This window comes from Leopardus geoffroyi, chromosome C1 (assembly GCF_018350155.1).
Source record: "Leopardus geoffroyi isolate Oge1 chromosome C1, O.geoffroyi_Oge1_pat1.0, whole genome shotgun sequence".
Taxonomy (NCBI): domain Eukaryota; kingdom Metazoa; phylum Chordata; class Mammalia; order Carnivora; family Felidae; genus Leopardus; species Leopardus geoffroyi.
This window is the reverse complement of record NC_059328.1, coordinates 215,016,155-215,033,888: the sequence shown is the minus strand read 5'-3', so window position 1 is coordinate 215,033,888 and position 17,734 is coordinate 215,016,155. Positions and strand designations below refer to the sequence as shown.

At 52.8% G+C, this 17,734-nt stretch overlaps 1 protein-coding gene across 2 annotated transcripts in view; it reads left to right on the top strand.

Annotated features, from left to right (window-relative positions):
* NGEF (neuronal guanine nucleotide exchange factor) overlaps positions 1 to 17,734 on the top strand; it is a 69,200-nt gene that overhangs the window by 46,348 nt on the left and 5,118 nt on the right. For both annotated transcript variants that reach the window (XM_045481748.1, XM_045481749.1), the window contains 4 exons: positions 10,633 to 10,793; positions 12,067 to 12,219; positions 13,624 to 13,753; positions 16,049 to 16,123. In XM_045481748.1, coding sequence (XP_045337704.1) covers positions 10,633 to 10,793; positions 12,067 to 12,219; positions 13,624 to 13,753; positions 16,049 to 16,123 — 519 coding nt within the window. The remainder of the gene's footprint in view (positions 1 to 10,632; positions 10,794 to 12,066; positions 12,220 to 13,623; positions 13,754 to 16,048; positions 16,124 to 17,734) is intronic.

The window sequence follows — 17,734 nt, the reverse complement described above, 5'->3', positions numbered from 1 at the left end:
GTGATTCATCACTTACACATGACACCCAGTGACCATCCCAACAAGTGCCCACCTTAATGCCCAGCCCCCATTTCCCCCACCCCCTCAACCATCAGTTTGTTCTCTGTATTTAAGAGTTTCTTATGGTTTGCCTCCCTCTGTTTTTATCTTATTTTTCCTTCCCTTCCCCTATGAAAATCGGTAAAGTTTCTCAAATTCCACGTATGAGTGAAATCATGTGATGTCTGTCTTTCTCTGACTTCTTTGGCTTAGCATAATATCCTCCACTTCCATCCAGATTTCATTCTTTTTCATCGCCGAGTAGTATTTCATTGTATGTATAAACCACATCTAATCTATTCATCCATCGCTTGATGGACATTTGGGCTCTTTCGATAATTTGGCTTCTGTTGACAGCGCCGCTGTGAACATTGGGGTAAATGTCGCCGCAAAGAACAGTTTAAATGGTGGTGGGCACTGCCAGCTTGCCATTCAAAGAGGCAAGGCAGGTTCCGTACCGCCCCAGGGGTGCCAGTTAGCAAACCACAAGATGTTTGCTCCAGTCTGTTGGGTGAAAAAAATCGTACCTCGTTTTAACCCGCCTGTATCGATGACTTGTAAATTGAGCATCTTTTCATATGTTTGTTGGCTGTTTCCGTTTCTTTATCTAAGAATTGCCTGTTCTTATCCTTTGCCCATTTTTCTATTGGGGCGTTTATCCAGTAGGACCTTGGATTTTGGGTACCTTGTTCAGCGAGGGTTCCACAAGACGAGCAAACACCTCTAATGAATTTTAACTTGACAAGTGAGTCATGTCTTGCAGTACCAGTAGGACATGACGCCACATGTCACATGATCACAACTGAGTCAGTGGTTCTTGAAATCTGCTTTGATATATGAGTGCTTTGGATTATGAGCATGTTTCCAGAGCAAATTATGCTCACAAGTCAAGGTTTTTTTGTTTTTTTTTGTTTTTTCAACGTTTATTTATTTTTTTGGGACAGAGAGAGACAGAGCATGAACGGGGGAGGGGCAGAGAGAGAGGGAGACACAGAATCGGAAACAGGCTCCAGGCCATCAGCCCAGAGAAGTCAAGGTTTTACTGTACTTCTCTTCTTCAACGTTTATTTATTTTTGGGACAGAGAGAGACAGAGCATGAACGGGGGAGGGGCAGAGAGAGAGGGAGACACAGAATCGGAAACAGGCTCCAGGCTCTGAGCCCTCAGCCCAGAGCCTGACTCGGGGCTCGAACTCACGGACTGCGAGATTGTGACCTGGCTGAAGTCGGACGCTTAACCGACTGCGCCACCCAGGCGCCCCACTGTACTGCTCTTCTTGATCGATAGCAGCTTTTTGTATGTTCTGGACGTTACATTTTTTTATATACATTTAAAATGTTTTCTTCTGTCGTAAAGCATAGGGGAAGTGATTTAGCATGGTGGTTATGCGCACAGGCACCGGAGCCCAACTGCCTGGGTTTGAATCCCAGTTCTGCTACTCCCTAGCTGTGTGACCTTGGGCCTGTTACTTAACCTCTCTGTGCCTTTGTTTCCTTATCTGTAAAATTGAGATAATCATAGTACCTGTATCACAGGGCTGCCAGGCACAGTAGGAGGATAAAGAGCCATACGGGCTGATCTCAATGGTGCCCTGCCTTCCTGCTTTGTCTGTTGTATCTTTTTTCACATAAAAATATTTTGTCATTTTTATAGGAAACCTGCCAGTCTTTTTACTGTTTTCAACCTAGTCTCCTAGATGTTCTGTCTTATGATTAGGAAGTAGGAAGGCCATTCCCAAGAGGTGCACTCTACAATGAAAAGGTAATATTACAAACTATTATGAACCGGCAGCCAGACAGAGCAGAATCCGTCAGAAACACTAGCAGAAGCTGACATATACAATATACTGTCTCTGTAGGGGTGGGATATACCACAGACATAAGCAATCTGAAGACAGTCATGAGGTGGGTTTAAGACATTTTGGCAGATCTCTGTAGTCACTGAAGGCGTGTCGCCCACTGGTAGCCTGTCTCCACGTGGAGCTACGGATCCCTTAACGCGGTTAACCCCAACGGAACATGCTGTGCGTGTAAAATACACGCCAAATTTTGAGGGCTTAGCACAAATAAAAAGAAAGCAAAGTACCTTATTAATAATTTCTATATTGCATGTTGACGTAATATCCTGGATATACTAGATTAAGTAAAATAGATGAAAATTTTCCCTTTTTTTTTTTTTTTTTTTTTTACCTTTTTTAATGTGGTTACTAAGAAATTTAAACTTGTATCTGAGACTGCTATTTCTTTTGGACAGCACTGCTCCTAAGAGAAGCCATCTTTTATTTTCCAGTGCCCAGAAATACCACCAAAGAGTGGCCATGTTCAACAGCCATAAGACAAAGCTCGATAAATGTTTATTAAAATCGTACAGGCCGGAACCTCTCCGCCATAAAATGCAGTGAAACAAGAAAATAAATGTAAACAGTGTAAAAACCTCACATCAGAAATGTTTAAATGCTCCTAACCTTTGAGATAAGAAAGTAAATCTTACAGGGGCGCCTGGGTGGCGTAGTCGGTTGAGCGTCCGACTTCAGCCAGGTCACAATCTCGCGGTCCGTGAGTTCGAGCCCCACGTCGGGCTCTGGGCTGATGGCTCAGAGCCTGGAGCCTGTTTCCGATTCTGTGTCTCCCTCTCTCTCTGCCCCTCCCCCGTTCATGCTCTGTCTCTCTCTGTCCCAAAAATAAATAAACGTTGGAAAAAAAAAAATTAAAAAAAAAAAAAAAGTATCTATACTTGTGTTAAAATTCACAGAACTGTGCACCCCAAAACTGCTTATTAATTTAAAAACTAAAATTAAAAAAAAAAGGGTTGAATGTCCTCCTTCTGTTCAGCCCAACAAAATCAGCACTCTTTCCCACACTCCCCCCAAAAATAAAACCTAGATCTGTCTCACTGTGAATTAAGGCAAAAATTTACCTAAAACACAAGAAAATCAAACCTGCAGCTACATTAAAAGAATAACATACATTGAGCATATATGCATGAATACAAAGATAGTGTCAAGTTTGAGCTAAAATGAATCATGTCAATAGGCCAGAGGAGAAGAACGTCCTGATCTTCAAAGACATTGAAAAGGGAAGTAGTCCATTTATTTCCATCTAAACAAAACTCAGGATACTGTCTGAAATGTATAAGGAATATCTTAAGTCTATATCCAAGATCACACTGAACAAAGATTTGTTGGAGGCAATAAAGGCAAGACAATGAATCTTGCTAACGCTGATGTTCTGGAAGTTCAAGCCAGGCCAACGTGACAAGGAAAGAAATAAGAGATAAAAAGCAATAAAGAAGGAAAGTCAAAGCCACTCTTACCTGCCAATGAAGGATGGCTGCCTACTTAAAAATCTTGGGGTGGGGGCGCCTAGGTGGCTCAGTCAGTTGAGTGTCCGACTTCGGCTCAGTTCATGATCTCGCAGTTCGTGAGTTCGAGCCCCGCGTCGGGCTCACCGCTGTCAGCCTGTCAGTGCAAAGGGTGCCTCATATCCTCTGTCTCCCTGTTTCTGCCCCTCCCCTGCTGGCGCTCTCTCAAAAATAAATATTTAAAAAATAAATAAAAAATAAAAATCCTGAGGGATTCAAAAGTCCTGGATCTGATAAGGCAGTTGAGGGAAATGCCTGATTCTAAGAAAAACATACAAAACTTAGTTGTTGTATGTATCAGCAAAACCCAGGCTTCAATCAATTAGTTAGCTCTATCAATAAGGAAAAGATGAGTATCCCAAAGGAAAATGGACAAAACAATTCTCAGGAAAACTGCCAAGCGGCCAGTGATTAAAAAAAGGAGGAAAAAAAAAAGTCACTGGTTTAATCAACGAGGTCCAAATTAAAGCAGCATTGAAGTATAGGCCTTGCAAATGGCAGAGACTTTTAAATATATTTAAAACCTGGTGTTGGGGGCGCCTGGGTGGCTCAGTCGGTTGAGCGTCCGACTTCGGCTCAGGTCATGATCTCACAGCTTGTGAGTTCGAGCCCCGCGTCAGGCTCTGTGCTGACAGCCCAGAGCCTGGAGCCTGCTTCTGCTTCTGTGTCTCCCTCTCTCTCTGTCCCTCCTCCACTCATGCTCTGTCTCGCTCTCTCAAAAATAAACATTTAAAAAAAAAGGAAAAAAACGAATGAACTAGAATTTACGACACATTAGAAGTTTTTAAAAGGCAGCATAGGCACCTGGATGGCTCAGTTGGTTAAGCATCTCTCTTGGTATCAGCTCAGGTTGTGATCTCATGGTTGTGAGACTGAACCCTGCATTCGGCGTGGAGCCTACTTGGGATTCTCTCTCCCTCTGTCTCTCTGCCCCTCCCCCACTTGTGCCGCACACCTGCTCTCTCTCTCTCAAAATAAATAAACATTAAAAAAATATTTTAAATTAAAAAAAAAATCATGGTGGAACATGACATCTATAGTAGAATTGGCATAGGAAATAAAGATATTTAATACATTTCATGTTTGTCATTTTCTATGGATCTGATAAAGATCTGTAAACAACTAGGATGAGCTCACCGTAAATATAGTCCCGCACAGTAGCAAATAACGCGGGCATGCAGGCTTCTGTGTGTCTTGCTCTGAGTCTTTATGGTCTGACTTTTCATATTTATTTAAAAAAATTTTTTAGGGGCGCCTGGGTGGCGCAGTCGGTTGAGCGTCCGACTTCAGCCAGGTCACGATCTCGCGGTTCGTGAGTTCGAGCCCCGTGTCAGGCTCTGGGCTGATGGCTCAGAGCCTGGAGCCTGTTTCCGATTCTGTGTCTCCCACTCTCTCTCTGTCCCTCCCCCGTTCATGCTCTGTCTCTCTCTGTCCCAAAAATAAATAAACGTTAAAAAAAAAAAAATTAAAAAAAAATTTTTAACGTTTATTTATTACTGAGAGACAGACACAGAGCATGAGTAGGGGAGGGGCAGAGAGAGGGGGAGACATAGAATCCGAAGCAGGCTCCAGGCTCTGAGCTGTCAGCACAGAGCCCGACGCGGGGCTCGAACTCACAAACTGCAAGATCATGAACCTGAGCCGAAGTCGGTCGCTTACCCGACTGAGCCACCCAGGCGCCCTTCATGTTTATTTTAAAAAGCTGAATGTGAGTTTCTATTTTGTTAAAACGTGGCAAGGGACACCACAGGGAGACCTTCAGATTTTTTGTTCCAAACCGGTGACTTCTGCATCAGAGCTCCTCGTTTATCAGAGCAAGTCGGGCAACTTGTACCGCCAGCCCCATCTGTTGTTGGAACGTCTTTTCCTCCTTAAGCTACACAAGCAGCAGGTTGCAGTGAACTACTGTTCACACACGGAAAATACCCTGAACGATGGCCTTTTGGCAGGCCCGAGTCTTAATCAGTCATCGAAAAACCAGGATTTAAGAGTAAAACTGTGCGTTTCCCTGCCTTTCTAAGTAAGTAGGTAGCTGAAATTGGAAAACCCCATCTTAGGTGTCGGGTAGGATTTTCTTGGTTTTGTTTTTTGGTTTTTAAACTTATTCTGAAGCTCTTGGTTCCCACTGTCCTCCTTGGAGAGGTCTGGGAGTTCCTGTTTGAGAACACAACAGTCTGAGAAAATAATCCGTCGTACATTCAAGTGACAAGGTTAGGAGGGGCAGCTGTAGAGAAGGTAGGGTGTTCAACGGGGGGAGGGCAGGGGCTTCCCCGGAAAGCCGTGGAACACGGAATTGTCCTGAAAGGGAGCAAACAGCAAGGAGGAGGGACCAGGACTGGGGAGCGGTGGGGACAGTCACTAGCAGGAGGAAACATCAGACAGCACTTGACTCTCACCAGGCCTGACCCGCCAGAAGAATCTGGAGGGGCCGTCTGTCCCCAGCATGCACTGGGAGTGGTCACTCCTGCGGCTGGTGTGGCTTGTGTCCCCGGCGAGGGCCAGTAACCTGGCTCGGCAAAGAGATAGAAAAAGACAGAGTTGCCCTGGTCCTCAGTCTTGGTGAGCTGGGTGTGCACAGCCTGAAAAAAAGGAGCGGGAAATGATATTTTGAGGATCTCCAGGGAAACGGGGTCACACATACACTCCCAGAGGACCGCCTGCCCAGACTGGTGCTGACTGGCAGCCGGACAGCCCCAACGTGTGCAGACAGAACTTCCAGCTACATCCAGACCAGGACAAGCAGGGAGGGGACCCAGTGGCCGTCCTGTGTGGGCCTTCTGGGGCATCTGTCCAGCTCTGGTATCACTCAACCTGAGTCTGCTCAGCCTGTGACGCTGGGGAGGTTTTTTCCTGTTTGCACAACTTAGAACTTAAATGTTTGTTTTGTTTTTCCAAAAGAAAACTATCCCTTTTAGAAGGAAATTGTGGGTTTTTAATATGATATCCTTCTATCAAGAAATTAAATCGTGATTGTTACTTTGCTCACCAACCCTCATTGAATCACATATTTGTCCCCTCAGGAAAAACCTTAACAATGCAGCGGATTAGTCTCTAGTCGGGATGGGGCAGGGAATTTTGCCCTGTGGCCTAAGCCGGACAATAGCCACCAGACAGAACATCAGTTATCTCCTGTTTTATAACAAATACCTGGAACTATTTTAACAAAGCGAAGTTAGCATTCGTCATTTTTAAAAGGAATCTTTCGGATAAGTAATTTATGTACCTGATCTAAAGTGCAAAAAGTGAAAACCGTCTCTTTCCTGCCTGGCCCTCAGGGCCCGCATATGTGTGTCGCCCAAATGGTGAACTGTTACTACCTTGTTAATGCTGTGGTTTTTTTGTTGTTGTTGTTTTTAATTTTTTTTTTATTTTTGAGACAGAGACAGAGCATGAACGGGGGAGGGGCAGAGAGAGAGGGAGACACAGAATCGGAAGCAGGCTCCAGGCTCTGAGCCATCAGCCCAGAGCCCGACGCGGGGCTCGAACTCACGGACCGCGAGATCGTGACCTGGCTGAAGTCGGACGCTTAACCGACTGAGCCACCCAGGCGCCCCAGTTGTTGTTTTTTTTAACGTGGCAAAATGTTTTGAAAGTCTTTCTATATCAGCCCAGATGGAGCACCCCATTCTTTTTGTTCTTGTTGTTAGCGTTATGGGCCTCCAGTGTTTATGATGTTCTATAATTTATTTTACCCGTCCCCCATCAGTGGACATTTGCCATTAGAAACGTTGTGGATCGAGGACATTCGGCTCTGCGTTATTTAAGACTGAGAGCCACGCGGTGGGTTGCTGTGGGAATTGCCACGTGGAACCATTGAGTTAAACGTTACCTGTTTTGTAAGTTTGGGGAAGATATTGCCCAATGGCCTTCACGCTCAGGTGGGCGGGTCCTCCTTCGGCATCACCGGTCTCCGTCATCTAGTCGTTTTGTCTTGACCACGGTGCTGGACCATAAATGATACCTCGTTGTGGTTTTAATTTGCATTTCTCTTACGTGAGTGAGGCTGCACATCTTTTCAAGAATGGAGGTTTTTAAGTTTCCACCTACTTTAGTGTAAACTTTTTCACAAATTACCTTATTAACGAGATCATCTGGGGAAACCATAATTGGGGCTGGTGATGGGTGGGCTTTTGCCGGCGGTGTGGGGGGCGCACCAGGGCCCCCGGAGGCTGCAGGAGAGCTCGAATTTCATACGTGACGCCCAGGCCCGTAGCAACACCACGAGGCAGTTGTCGCCATGCCATGCGACGACCGAGGCCCTGGGAACTTGCTCAGTCTCGTCCCGCCTTGAGCTTCCCACGTGGACCAGACCTCACTGCAGTGGGTGGAGGCGTGGGCTCTGGAATCTGACTCCGTCCTCATCCTTGGAAGAAAGAGACATGCGGAAGGGCTTCTTCCTTCCTCAGGGCCTTTTGGGAACCACTTCTGTCCAGCTTAATGCCTGTGGGCTGTGAATTACGGTGCCAGCGGCAGAAGTGAGGGAAGCTTTGTGCCGTTCCAGCCGGCTCACGGGGGACCGGTCTGACAGGGTGTGGAAGCGTGTCTACCCGGAGTGGCTTCGCTGGCACGAAAGGACTCTGCCTCTGATGGAAGGGCCTGGCCGCCCCTTTCCTTTCCCTGGCTTTGGCCACACCCGCAGAGGAGACAGGGAGCGTGTGGCCGTGCGTGGACAGCTCACCCAAGTGGCCAGGGTGGTCTCGGGCCCTCGGGCCTCCGGCTCATCTTCGGGGTGTGTGGGGTGCACGGGGGCTGAGCATCGGAGCACAGAGCCCGGCCTTCAGCAGAACAAGGTGGCCGTCACCCCCTCTGGCAGGCACGTTGTGGGACACGGAGCCGGGACCGTGGGGTCTGAACCAAAGGGTCCATGGGTTACGTGCTCACAGTGCTGTGTGAGGGCCGGCGTTTCTTCCCTGTCTGCAACACCCCTGTGTCAGTTGGGGGTGGGGGGTGGGGGGGGGTGGGGAGTTAGTCATATTTGCTTAGAACTTGCAAGCTGCGGTGGCTTGACGTTTTCTTAGGAAACTTAAATTTAGCAGCAGGAAAGAGGTTTGACTTCACCCCTGAGAGAGAAGCTTCCCGTCGTCCCGATGGCGCCCTTGTTAGCGGGGCCTGGGTGGCCGTTGACAGAGTCATTCAGTGCTGGGGCCGCTGGCGAGGCTGGTGGGTTGTGCTTTCTGTGGCTCCGTCCTGTAAGGAGACCAGGCCACCGGGACTCAGGGATGATTCCAGAGAGGCCACCGGCTTGTCTCCGGTCAGCTGCGGGCACTAGGGCACCAGGTGGGCTCTCTTCTGCGGTGGCCCAGGCTCTGATGGGTGGGTGTCCCCTGAGGGGCTTCGCTGTGAACTTTCTCACTGTTGCTGGGCAGGTTTGTGCCATCGAGTGTCCCCCAGATCACAAACACGTCGCTTACTTTGCCCCCTGCTCTGCCTGCGGCGGCGTAGAGGGGGAGCCCGGCGCTCGGAAAACCCCTCAGCCGTCCAGCGGTAACTGTGGGGGCATCACCCCACCCCTGCGTCTGCTGGTTCCTTTTGGAGAAACGGCCGCTCCTGGGTGCCCTTTCCCAGGGGACCCGGGAGGATTTGGAACGAACGCTGGTCCCTCCCTGTCTGCTTCCACCTGTCCTTCCCGAGCCCTGGAGCTCCAGCTTTCACAGCCAGAGCCTCCGGCCCCGGACCAGGCTTCTGGACGGAGGGGAGGCTACAGTGAGATGTGGGGCGCCCGGGGCACTGACCTCTCCTGCTCATCCCTCTCCTGCTCCCCATCCCTCCTCTGTGCACCTGTGATAGCTTCCTGGGGCTGTTCCAAGAAATTCGCACTGACTAGGTGGCTCGTCAGGGTTTGTTGGCACCCAGCTGGGGGACCAGAAACCTGAACTCACGGTGTCCTCGGGCCTCGTTGCCTCTGCGGACTCCAGGAATCCGTCTGCCCCTACTGGCTGCTGCGTCACCCCATCCCTGCCTTGGCTTCACGTCCCTGCTTTGTCTCTGTGTCCCGTGTCCCTCGTGTGTCAAATATCTCTCTTATAAAGAGACCCGCCATTGGGTTTAGACTCTCAGCCCAGGGTGATATCCTTGACATCCTTTTTTTTAAAAAAAAAAAATTTTTTTTTTAACATTTATTTGAGAGAGACACAAAGTGTGAGTGGGGGAGGGGCAGAGAGAGAGAGGGAGTCACAGGATCCGAAGCGGGCTCCAGGCTCCGAGCCGTCAGCACAGAGCCTGACATGGGGCTCGAACTCATAAACTGGGAGCCGAAGCCGGACGCTTAACCAACTGAGCCACCCAGGCACCTCTGTGTCCTTAATATCCTTAACTTGCATCTGCAAAGGATTTTTTCCCAAACAAGTTCACATTTATAGGTTGCCAGAGCTTAGAATGTGTACACAATTCGGGAGCGGGGGACCCTACTACTCGGTCCCTCTGGGCAGCTATTGTGGAACCTGAACCCGTCCTCGGTCAGGGAACCGCGGAAGGTGAGGATGACCCCAGGGTGGTCTCAGGAAGGTGGGTGCCTTGCTTGTGAGCAAGGGAGGAAGGTGAGCTGACATCCGAGCGCCCTCGCCGCACAGAAGCCCCACGCCGCGGAGGATGGCCCTTGGACTCTGTTGTTGTGTGCGTGGGCTCGGTGATCAGGTGACAGTCACGGTACAGAATAGGGGTGCCTCCCGAAAGTTCATTAGATTCTGGATTTCTTTCTCTTTTTCAAAATGAAAACTGCTTTATCGATTACATTTTAAAATTAAGCCACAAAGGAAATCATAGATGCTCACTTTTCAGTTTTCAGACAAGTTAAAGGGTGAAAAGATACAGGTAAACGTTGCACCCCCTGCTGATACCTGCGGTTGACAGTTGTGGCCTTCCAGCCGTCCTCGGGGGCGTGTCAAGGTGGGCGTCCCTCTATACCGATTTTCACACCCATTCGGCACCTGGAGACCGTCCGAGCCACCCGTCGCGGCTGCTGGGGCTTCGGGGCACGGCTGACCTCTTGGGTTCGCGCGTGCTCTGTGTTTCGGGCGTCAGGCGGTCTCCGGCTTCAGTGTCGCGAGCCAGGAGCGCGTGGTGTCTGTCTTTTAGGCAGAGGCACGCTGGCCGTCGGCGTGCGGAAGTCCTTGCTCCCCACGGCCTCGTGCACACAGGCCCGCGTCTCGCTGGGAGCGGGGTAGACGCCCTCCTGCGAGGTGAGGCCCGGGACGTGACCACCGGCTCTCCTCCTCCGTGTTTGCCCCGACGCAGGCCATGTTCGAGCTGGTCACTTCCGAGGCCTCCTACTACAAAAGCCTGAGCCTGCTCGTGTCTCACTTCATGGAGAATGAGCGTCTGAAGAAGACCCTGCACCCGTCTGAGGCGCACATCCTCTTCTCCAACGTCCTGGACGTCATGGCCGTCAGTGAGCGGTGAGCCACCGGCTCGGGTCCTTGTGGGGCCTGGCTTCCGGAACCTTCTCCTCAGCCAGGGCCCGGCTGAAACCTGTGGTGCCCTGGCTTCTCTGCTTGTGTGTGTTTGGGATGACCTATAGTAAGATATAAATGAATACGTAAACCCAGCCCCCTGCCACCTGAACGGTGCCACGGCAGGGCACGTCCCCCGAAAGGGCCTGCGGGCTCCTTCCCGTCAGCACAAGTGTCCATGAGCCCCCACAGTCAGGCAGGTCTGCGCCGGGTGTCCTGACCAGGTCCAGGGGTGTCCGTGTGAGCTGCTCTTCATCCTGACTCCGGAAACCCTGGCTCGCGGGGCCCCGGGGCCCTCTGAGAGCCAGCGCAGAGCCTGGCCCTGGACTTAGGCTTTCTCTCCCCAGTTAGATGGCATTTCCAGTAATTTTTGGAACCGTGCTTACGTTTTGCCTATTTGAAGGGTGGGAGGAACTTAACTGGAGGAGGAATAAACAAGCACTAATCGGTTCTTGCAAAAAAGAAAAGCACGCCAGTCGTGCCGTTAGCGTAGAGGATCCAGTGGCCATTTTCCCTGGAGGCCACGGAGCCTGCAGCCCAGAGCGCAAAACTCGGCTTCTGGATGAGCTGGTCCAACCGTGCACGTTCAGACGTGAAGCCAAGGTGTGGCAGGAGGGGCTCCTCCACCCCCTGGGGCGCCCCGGGCGCTGCTGGCCCCCTGTGGGCCCCTGGGTGCGTCCCCCCTCCGCACTGACATCCACCTCCCGGGGGCAGCCCCACCCGGTGGGCTTGGGCACATGGTTGCCGAGAGACTTCTTGGCCTTTGCCCCCTGACCCCGTTGGGAAAGGGGTGTCTTTTTACATATGTACTGACTTCCGCTTTACCGTGGAAAATTCCAATCATGCAGAAGTAGACACGCCAGTATAACGAGCCCACCCCTAGCCGAGCACCTAGGTTTGCCTGCGTCCCCACCCCACGCCTCCCCACCACCCACAGGATCCTTCTGAAGCAAATCCCTGTGGTCACCTCATCCGTGAACACATCGATATGTATGTAAAACATAAAGTCTCTTGCTGTCTCTTTAAAAAGTAGCCCTAGTGCTGGTACGCACCTAAAAACACTGAACGTAGAATCCCTCGATGTGACCGAACATGCCGTCGGCGCAGGGATCGCGGCCCGTCGCGTTTGTTGGTTTGTCGGAGCCAGGCCCGGTGGTGGAGACGTGTCCTGAGTGTCGCCGTCCAGGCGCCCTTAACCCCAGCCACTGCCCCCCTGCAGGTTTCTCCTGGAGCTAGAGCGCCGGATGGAGGAGAACATCGTCATCTCGGACGTGTGCGACATCGTGTACCATTACGCGGCCAACCACTTCTCAGTCTACATCACCTACGTCAGCAACCAGACCTACCAGGAGAGGACCTACAAGCAGCTGCTGTGAGTGCGCCCGGCAGTGGGGCCGTGGCTCCTCCCATGGTGCCGCTGCGCTCAGTCCTTGGACCCCTGCTTTCCCGGGATGGTGCCCAAGCCTGGCACGTGCTGGGGGTTTCGGGGTCACTAGAGAAACGTCGACCCCAAGACAGTCAGCCGTGGCACCCACTGGGTCTGTGTCCAGAACGGCTGGGCTGAGTTCTGTGAGGTTTAGAGAAGAGGGTCTGAGGCCCAGAGGCGCCCTTGGGGCCCAAGAGGTCAGGAAAATGGTTTGAACCAGAGACAAAGGCAAGGACAGGGCAGGAGGAAGTCTTTGGTGGTGAGTTCATTACTAATCTGCCCAATTGTTTTTATTTTATTTTATTTTTTCTTTTTTTGAGAGAGAGAGGTCACAAGTTAGCAAGGGGCAGAGAGAATGGGAGACAAGTAGGGCACGAGCTCACCCGATGCGGGACTCGAACTCATGAACCGTTAGATCGTGACCTGAGCTGAAGTCAGATGCTGAACCGGCTGAGCCCCCCAGGCGTCCCTGATCTGCCCCCTTGTAAACTCGCCTGGGGTTTCCATTGATGAGATAACTTCTCAGTCAACTAGCCTCTTCTGAAGTGTCCACACTTCTGCGCCACGTGTCAGTGACCGTCACCAGTGATGTGTCCCTACCTGGACTCAGGAGCACGGAAGGTCTCTCTGAGAAGTAACATCCGAACGTTACGCTGCCCTGGGCCTTGCTGTCAAGCCTTGTGGCTAACTGTGGATGTTTTAAAACTTGAGCATTCGGGGGTTTGGAGGTTTTACATTTGGGGGTTGAAAATTGGGACTTGAGGGAATCAGGATGCCCGTTTTGAGGACAAACCTGGGGGAGACGAGCATACAGGGGAACAGGACGTAGGCGTTGCCGTGCTGAGGGTGTGCTGGTGTGCACCCCGTGTACCTGAGAAAGAGAGCGGCCCTGCAGGTCCCCGGAGCCCTTGTCGCCCCTCCCACCCCCCACCCCCCCGCTGAGCCACCTGCACACAGGCCATCTCTGCTGGCAGGAACAGCACAGCTTTCCCCTGGCAGCCGCCCCCAGCCCGCCGCTGTCCCCGTCACTACGTGGGTTCACCTCGCCACGGTTCCCTGCAGGGTAAACCACCAACTTGTGCGTCTGAGTCACAGACTTGGCCACACGAGGAATCCTTGCCTTCCCACACACAGCACACTTTGCTAAGTTTTCAGGGGCCAGGCATGTGAAGCCCCTGTTGTTATTTGACTTGTACACGAACAGTTTCTTTTCCGTGGAAAGGAAAGAAGGCAAGACATCAACACGTATCCTGTGCCCGTGGGCCGTCTGGCTCCCACGAGGCCCCCCCATGCTCTTCTGATTCACGCCTCCTGCGAGCCGGAGACCGACTCTCGTGTCTGTGTCCCCAGCCAGGAGAAGGCGGCCTTTCGGGAGCTGATTGCGCAGCTGGAGCTGGACCCCAAGTGCAGGGGGCTGCCCTTGTCCTCCTTCCTCATCCTGCCTTTCCAGAGGATCACGCGCCTCAAGCTGTTGGTGCAGGTACCGGCCTCCCCAACCCAGCACGCGGACCGGACTTGCCCAGGCTTCTCCGGCTGCAGAGGGCTTCCTGTGGTCATCCCAGGTCCCTGCTAGCTTTCTGGGAAGTTCACTTGTTCCACAAATCCTCGTGAAGCTCCTACTGTGTGCTGAGCAGTGGGGACTCAGCCCCTGTTCCCCTGTCCCCACAATCTGGGGGAGAGACAGACAAGCCCGCACAACTGGGAAGTGGTCGTGGCTGGAAGGACGGTGAAATAGGGTGACACGATAGGGGGTGACGGCCTGGTCAGTGCCAGTGCAGGGGGTCAAGAAGGACAGACGAGTGGCATTTGAGCCGAGACTTGGCTGAGAGGGAGGAGCCATTCAGGTGCCAAGGAACTGCTTGCACAAAGGCTCTGGGGCAGCCAGGTTCACAGCCAGGAAGGCCAGTGGTGAACTGAGGGAACTTGACGGGAGTGAGTGCAGAGATGGGGAGAGAGGCCAGTTGGGGCCCTAAGGGACCAGGTAAGACGCTGGGGTCATTCTTCGGCATGTCGGGGAGTCCCCTGATCTAACTGCCTCTGCGAGAGCACACAGGCTGCCTGTGCAGAGTGATGGGCAGGAGAGCAGGAGGGAAATGGGAGAAGGGGTTAGGAAGCCACTGGAGAAAGAAGCTTAGTCTGGGGGAGAGGTGGGGGAGGGAAGAGGGGAGATGTTGGAGGGAAACCCGAACTGAGATGAATTGAGACGCCTACTTGCTACTTCGGGTCAGAGGGAAGAGAGTGTGAACTTGAGCAGTGGGCGTGATGGTGCAGTCTTCCCCGAGGCGGGGAGCCGGTGGGAAGACAGCAGGACTCAGTGTGGACTAGCTGAGCTTGTGGTGACTGAGCAGTCAAATCTCCAAGTTCAGAGTTAGGGAGAAGTCTGAGCAGGGCCTGTGGGCATCGAGGTGGCATTTAGTGAAAGGAGACCGGCCAGGAAGGAGAGAAAGGGGTCCCCAGACCCGGCTGTGGGACACAGTGGCCGAGAAGGAACAGTGGTGAGGAAGGAAGACCAGGAGGGCTGCCTGGAGGGGGTGACACTTCCTGAAAGGGGGTCTCCAGCAGGGCAGAGATGCGCTGTGCCTGGCACCCGCTCCTGGGCTGCTGGGAGTCCACCAGTCACACGGAGGGGATGGTGTGGATCTGGCCGTGGCTCTAGGGGCCCGGGCTGAGACGATGACCCAGGAGCCACAGTTAGGGGAGGTCAGAGGTCAGGCAGACAGGAGGCCAAAGACCTGGGGCAGCTGGCTAGCTCCACGGTGGCAGTAGTAAGGCGGGGAGGTCACAGCCCTCGGCAGGGGGAGGGGGACCAGGGCTCAAGGCCCAGGACCACAGAGATGGGGTGTCAGAGGAAGCGCCCCCCCGCGCCCCCAGGATGGCAGGAGAGAGCTCTGGCAGAGAAGGAGTGCGAGCCCAAGTCACAGGACACCAGTGAGTGGGGGGGGGGGGGGGGGGGGGGGGCTACGTGTGAAACTTTTTTTTTTCACTTGGAAAAACCGAAACAGAAAAACGGAGAAATTTTTAAGAAATTTTATAGGAAATAAAAGAGATTCTGTAGGAAAAGAGCATGTGTGGATATATAAAAAAATTAATTTTTGTACGATGAAAACCAACAAAACTAAGATCAAGACCCATCTTGCTGTGGTCTCGAGGAAACAGAGGGGCCAGGGGATGGCCGGTGGAGCCATCAGGGAAGCATTCCCGGGAAGCACGCTCAAGGCAGAGGGACAGTAAGCAAGACGTTAACCCAAGAAAATCAAACAGTTGGAAAAGAGACGTTTTCACCAATAAGAACAGTTAACAAAGCCTCGGGGTTCTTGCGACTTGATCCCAGGGGAAAGGGTGGGGAAGGCCCCGGTGCCCACCATGAGCCTAGGGCTCCCTCCCCGGTGCCCACCGTGAGCGTAGGGCTCCCCGCGGGGACAGGGCCATCCCGAGCATGCCTTTCCCCCAATGCTGGGTCACCCCGCCAGCGTGGGGTCACCTGCTTTGCTGTGGTCTCCTGGTGAGCCCCACGGGATCTTGGGATGTAGCCTGGCCTCCATAGTTAATCCTCTCGGGAGACTGCCTTGGGGTCATCATCTTAGAGCTGGGCCCGGCTGTGGGTGGGGATGCCCGGTCCTGGGCCAGCCGCGGTCAGGATTCAGGATGCCCGGTCCTGGGCCCGGTCATAGGTTCTCCTGCCAGTCGGGCTCTTCGATGTGCTGCTGCTCATGGGGGCGGGGAGGGGAGGAAAGGCCACAGGTGGTCGTATTAACGCAGATTTTCCCGTGCTCAGAACATTCTGAAGAGAGTGGAAGAGAGATCTGAGCGTGAGTGCACTGCCTTGGACGCCCACAAAGAACTGGAGATGGTGAGCCCCGCTTTCTCTTTCTCTCTCCCAACAAACCGTTGACCTTGTCTGGACACCCACCGTCTGGCCCTGCTTCCTCCTATGTTGGTGGGTCTTTGGAAACTGCAAATTCATTTTAATATCAAAAGAAAGTCATTGAGGGGCACCTGGCTGGCTCGGGCGGGTAGAGCACCCGACTCTTGATCTCGGGGTCCTGAGTTCAAGCCCCACGCTTGTCCTTGCCTGTCTCCGGGGTCTTCCCTCCTGTGACAGGCGAGGAGGCTGGGTCTGGCTCTTCTTGTGCCCCGACACTGCCCTGTGCCTTCTCCCCCCGCCTCTCCCTCTCCCCACGCTGCTCCCCTCCCTCCTATCTCACTGGCCCTGCCGAGTCCTGGGCTGTTCCTGCCCGAGAGGGAGGAGAGCACGTCCATTCCTCGTCCTCGGAGAAGCGGCTCCTCCTGGGGTGGCCAGCAGAGTCGGGGCTGTGCCGGAGGAGTGACACACGATGTCCGTTCTCCTTCGCTCGGGTCACGCGGGTCCTCCCTTCCCTCTCCCGGCGCTGGCTCGTGTGCTCGGCTCCTGGTGTTGCTGGAGCTGCAGGCCAGCTCTTGGAAGCCGCACGGGGGCCACTCTGTCGTGCCAGCGACTGTAGTGGACAAGAGCCTAGCGTGTGGTCCTTTCCACTTCTTGTCCCAGAGGCAGCAGCTCTGGGACAAGTAAAAGGACTGGCCTCCATGGGCATCTGATGGCAGTTCTAAGCCACTTGGGGCCCCAAGGGCTCCATTTCGCAGTGGTCTCCTCCCGGCCGCTCCTTTTGTCCCTTACCGGTTGGCCACCTGGCAGGCTGGTCGGGGAGGGTCAGTGCCCCGGGCGGCATCTTTCAGGGCCCTCTGCCCCTCCCCTGGAACTCCCGCACCTGATCGGGTCGGGGGCTCGTCCCGGCACCCACTGGGCCACCTAAGGTGAGTCCAGTGACCGCCTCAGCCCGTGAGGGGTCCCGCATGCCGGGAGCCAGGAGAGCGCTCTCTGTTTCTAAAGGTCTCTGCCACCATCTCCTTTCCCTTCTAACAAAAGCTGTACTTCTCGTGGTTTACCTTTTCTTTATAAAGGTGGATTTTTTTTTCTAATGTATAAAAATGATGTTCGATACAAAAAAAAAAAGGAAATTCAGCAAGTGCTCATGAGTACACAGAAGGTGGCAAGGCCACCAGGTGTCCCACACGTCCCAGCTGACGTGTGGGCTCTTGCCCTTGCAAACAGACACCTGCACACACAACTAATTTTTGCAAAACACGGATTGTGGTTTCGAAGCTGGCTTTCTTTGCTCTCCGTTTTAGCGCATGTAAAGTTATTGCCATTTTTAATGATTTCGTGGTACAGGGTGAGGTGCATATAAATGTTAATCAGTCCCAGTCAGTGGACATTTAGGTTGACGACAGTTTTTCTCGTTTGAAACAACAGCGCAGGGAACGTTTTGGGCACATAGTGGGAGCGTGCTGGATGCCAGTCTCCATTCTAAACACCGGCGATCCATCGTGGAATACTGTTTCTGCAGACTGAGCCCCTGGAAATCCCAGGAAGTGTGGTTTTATCAGGCTTCTTGGAATCTGGGTGGCCTCCCAGGAAGGTGGG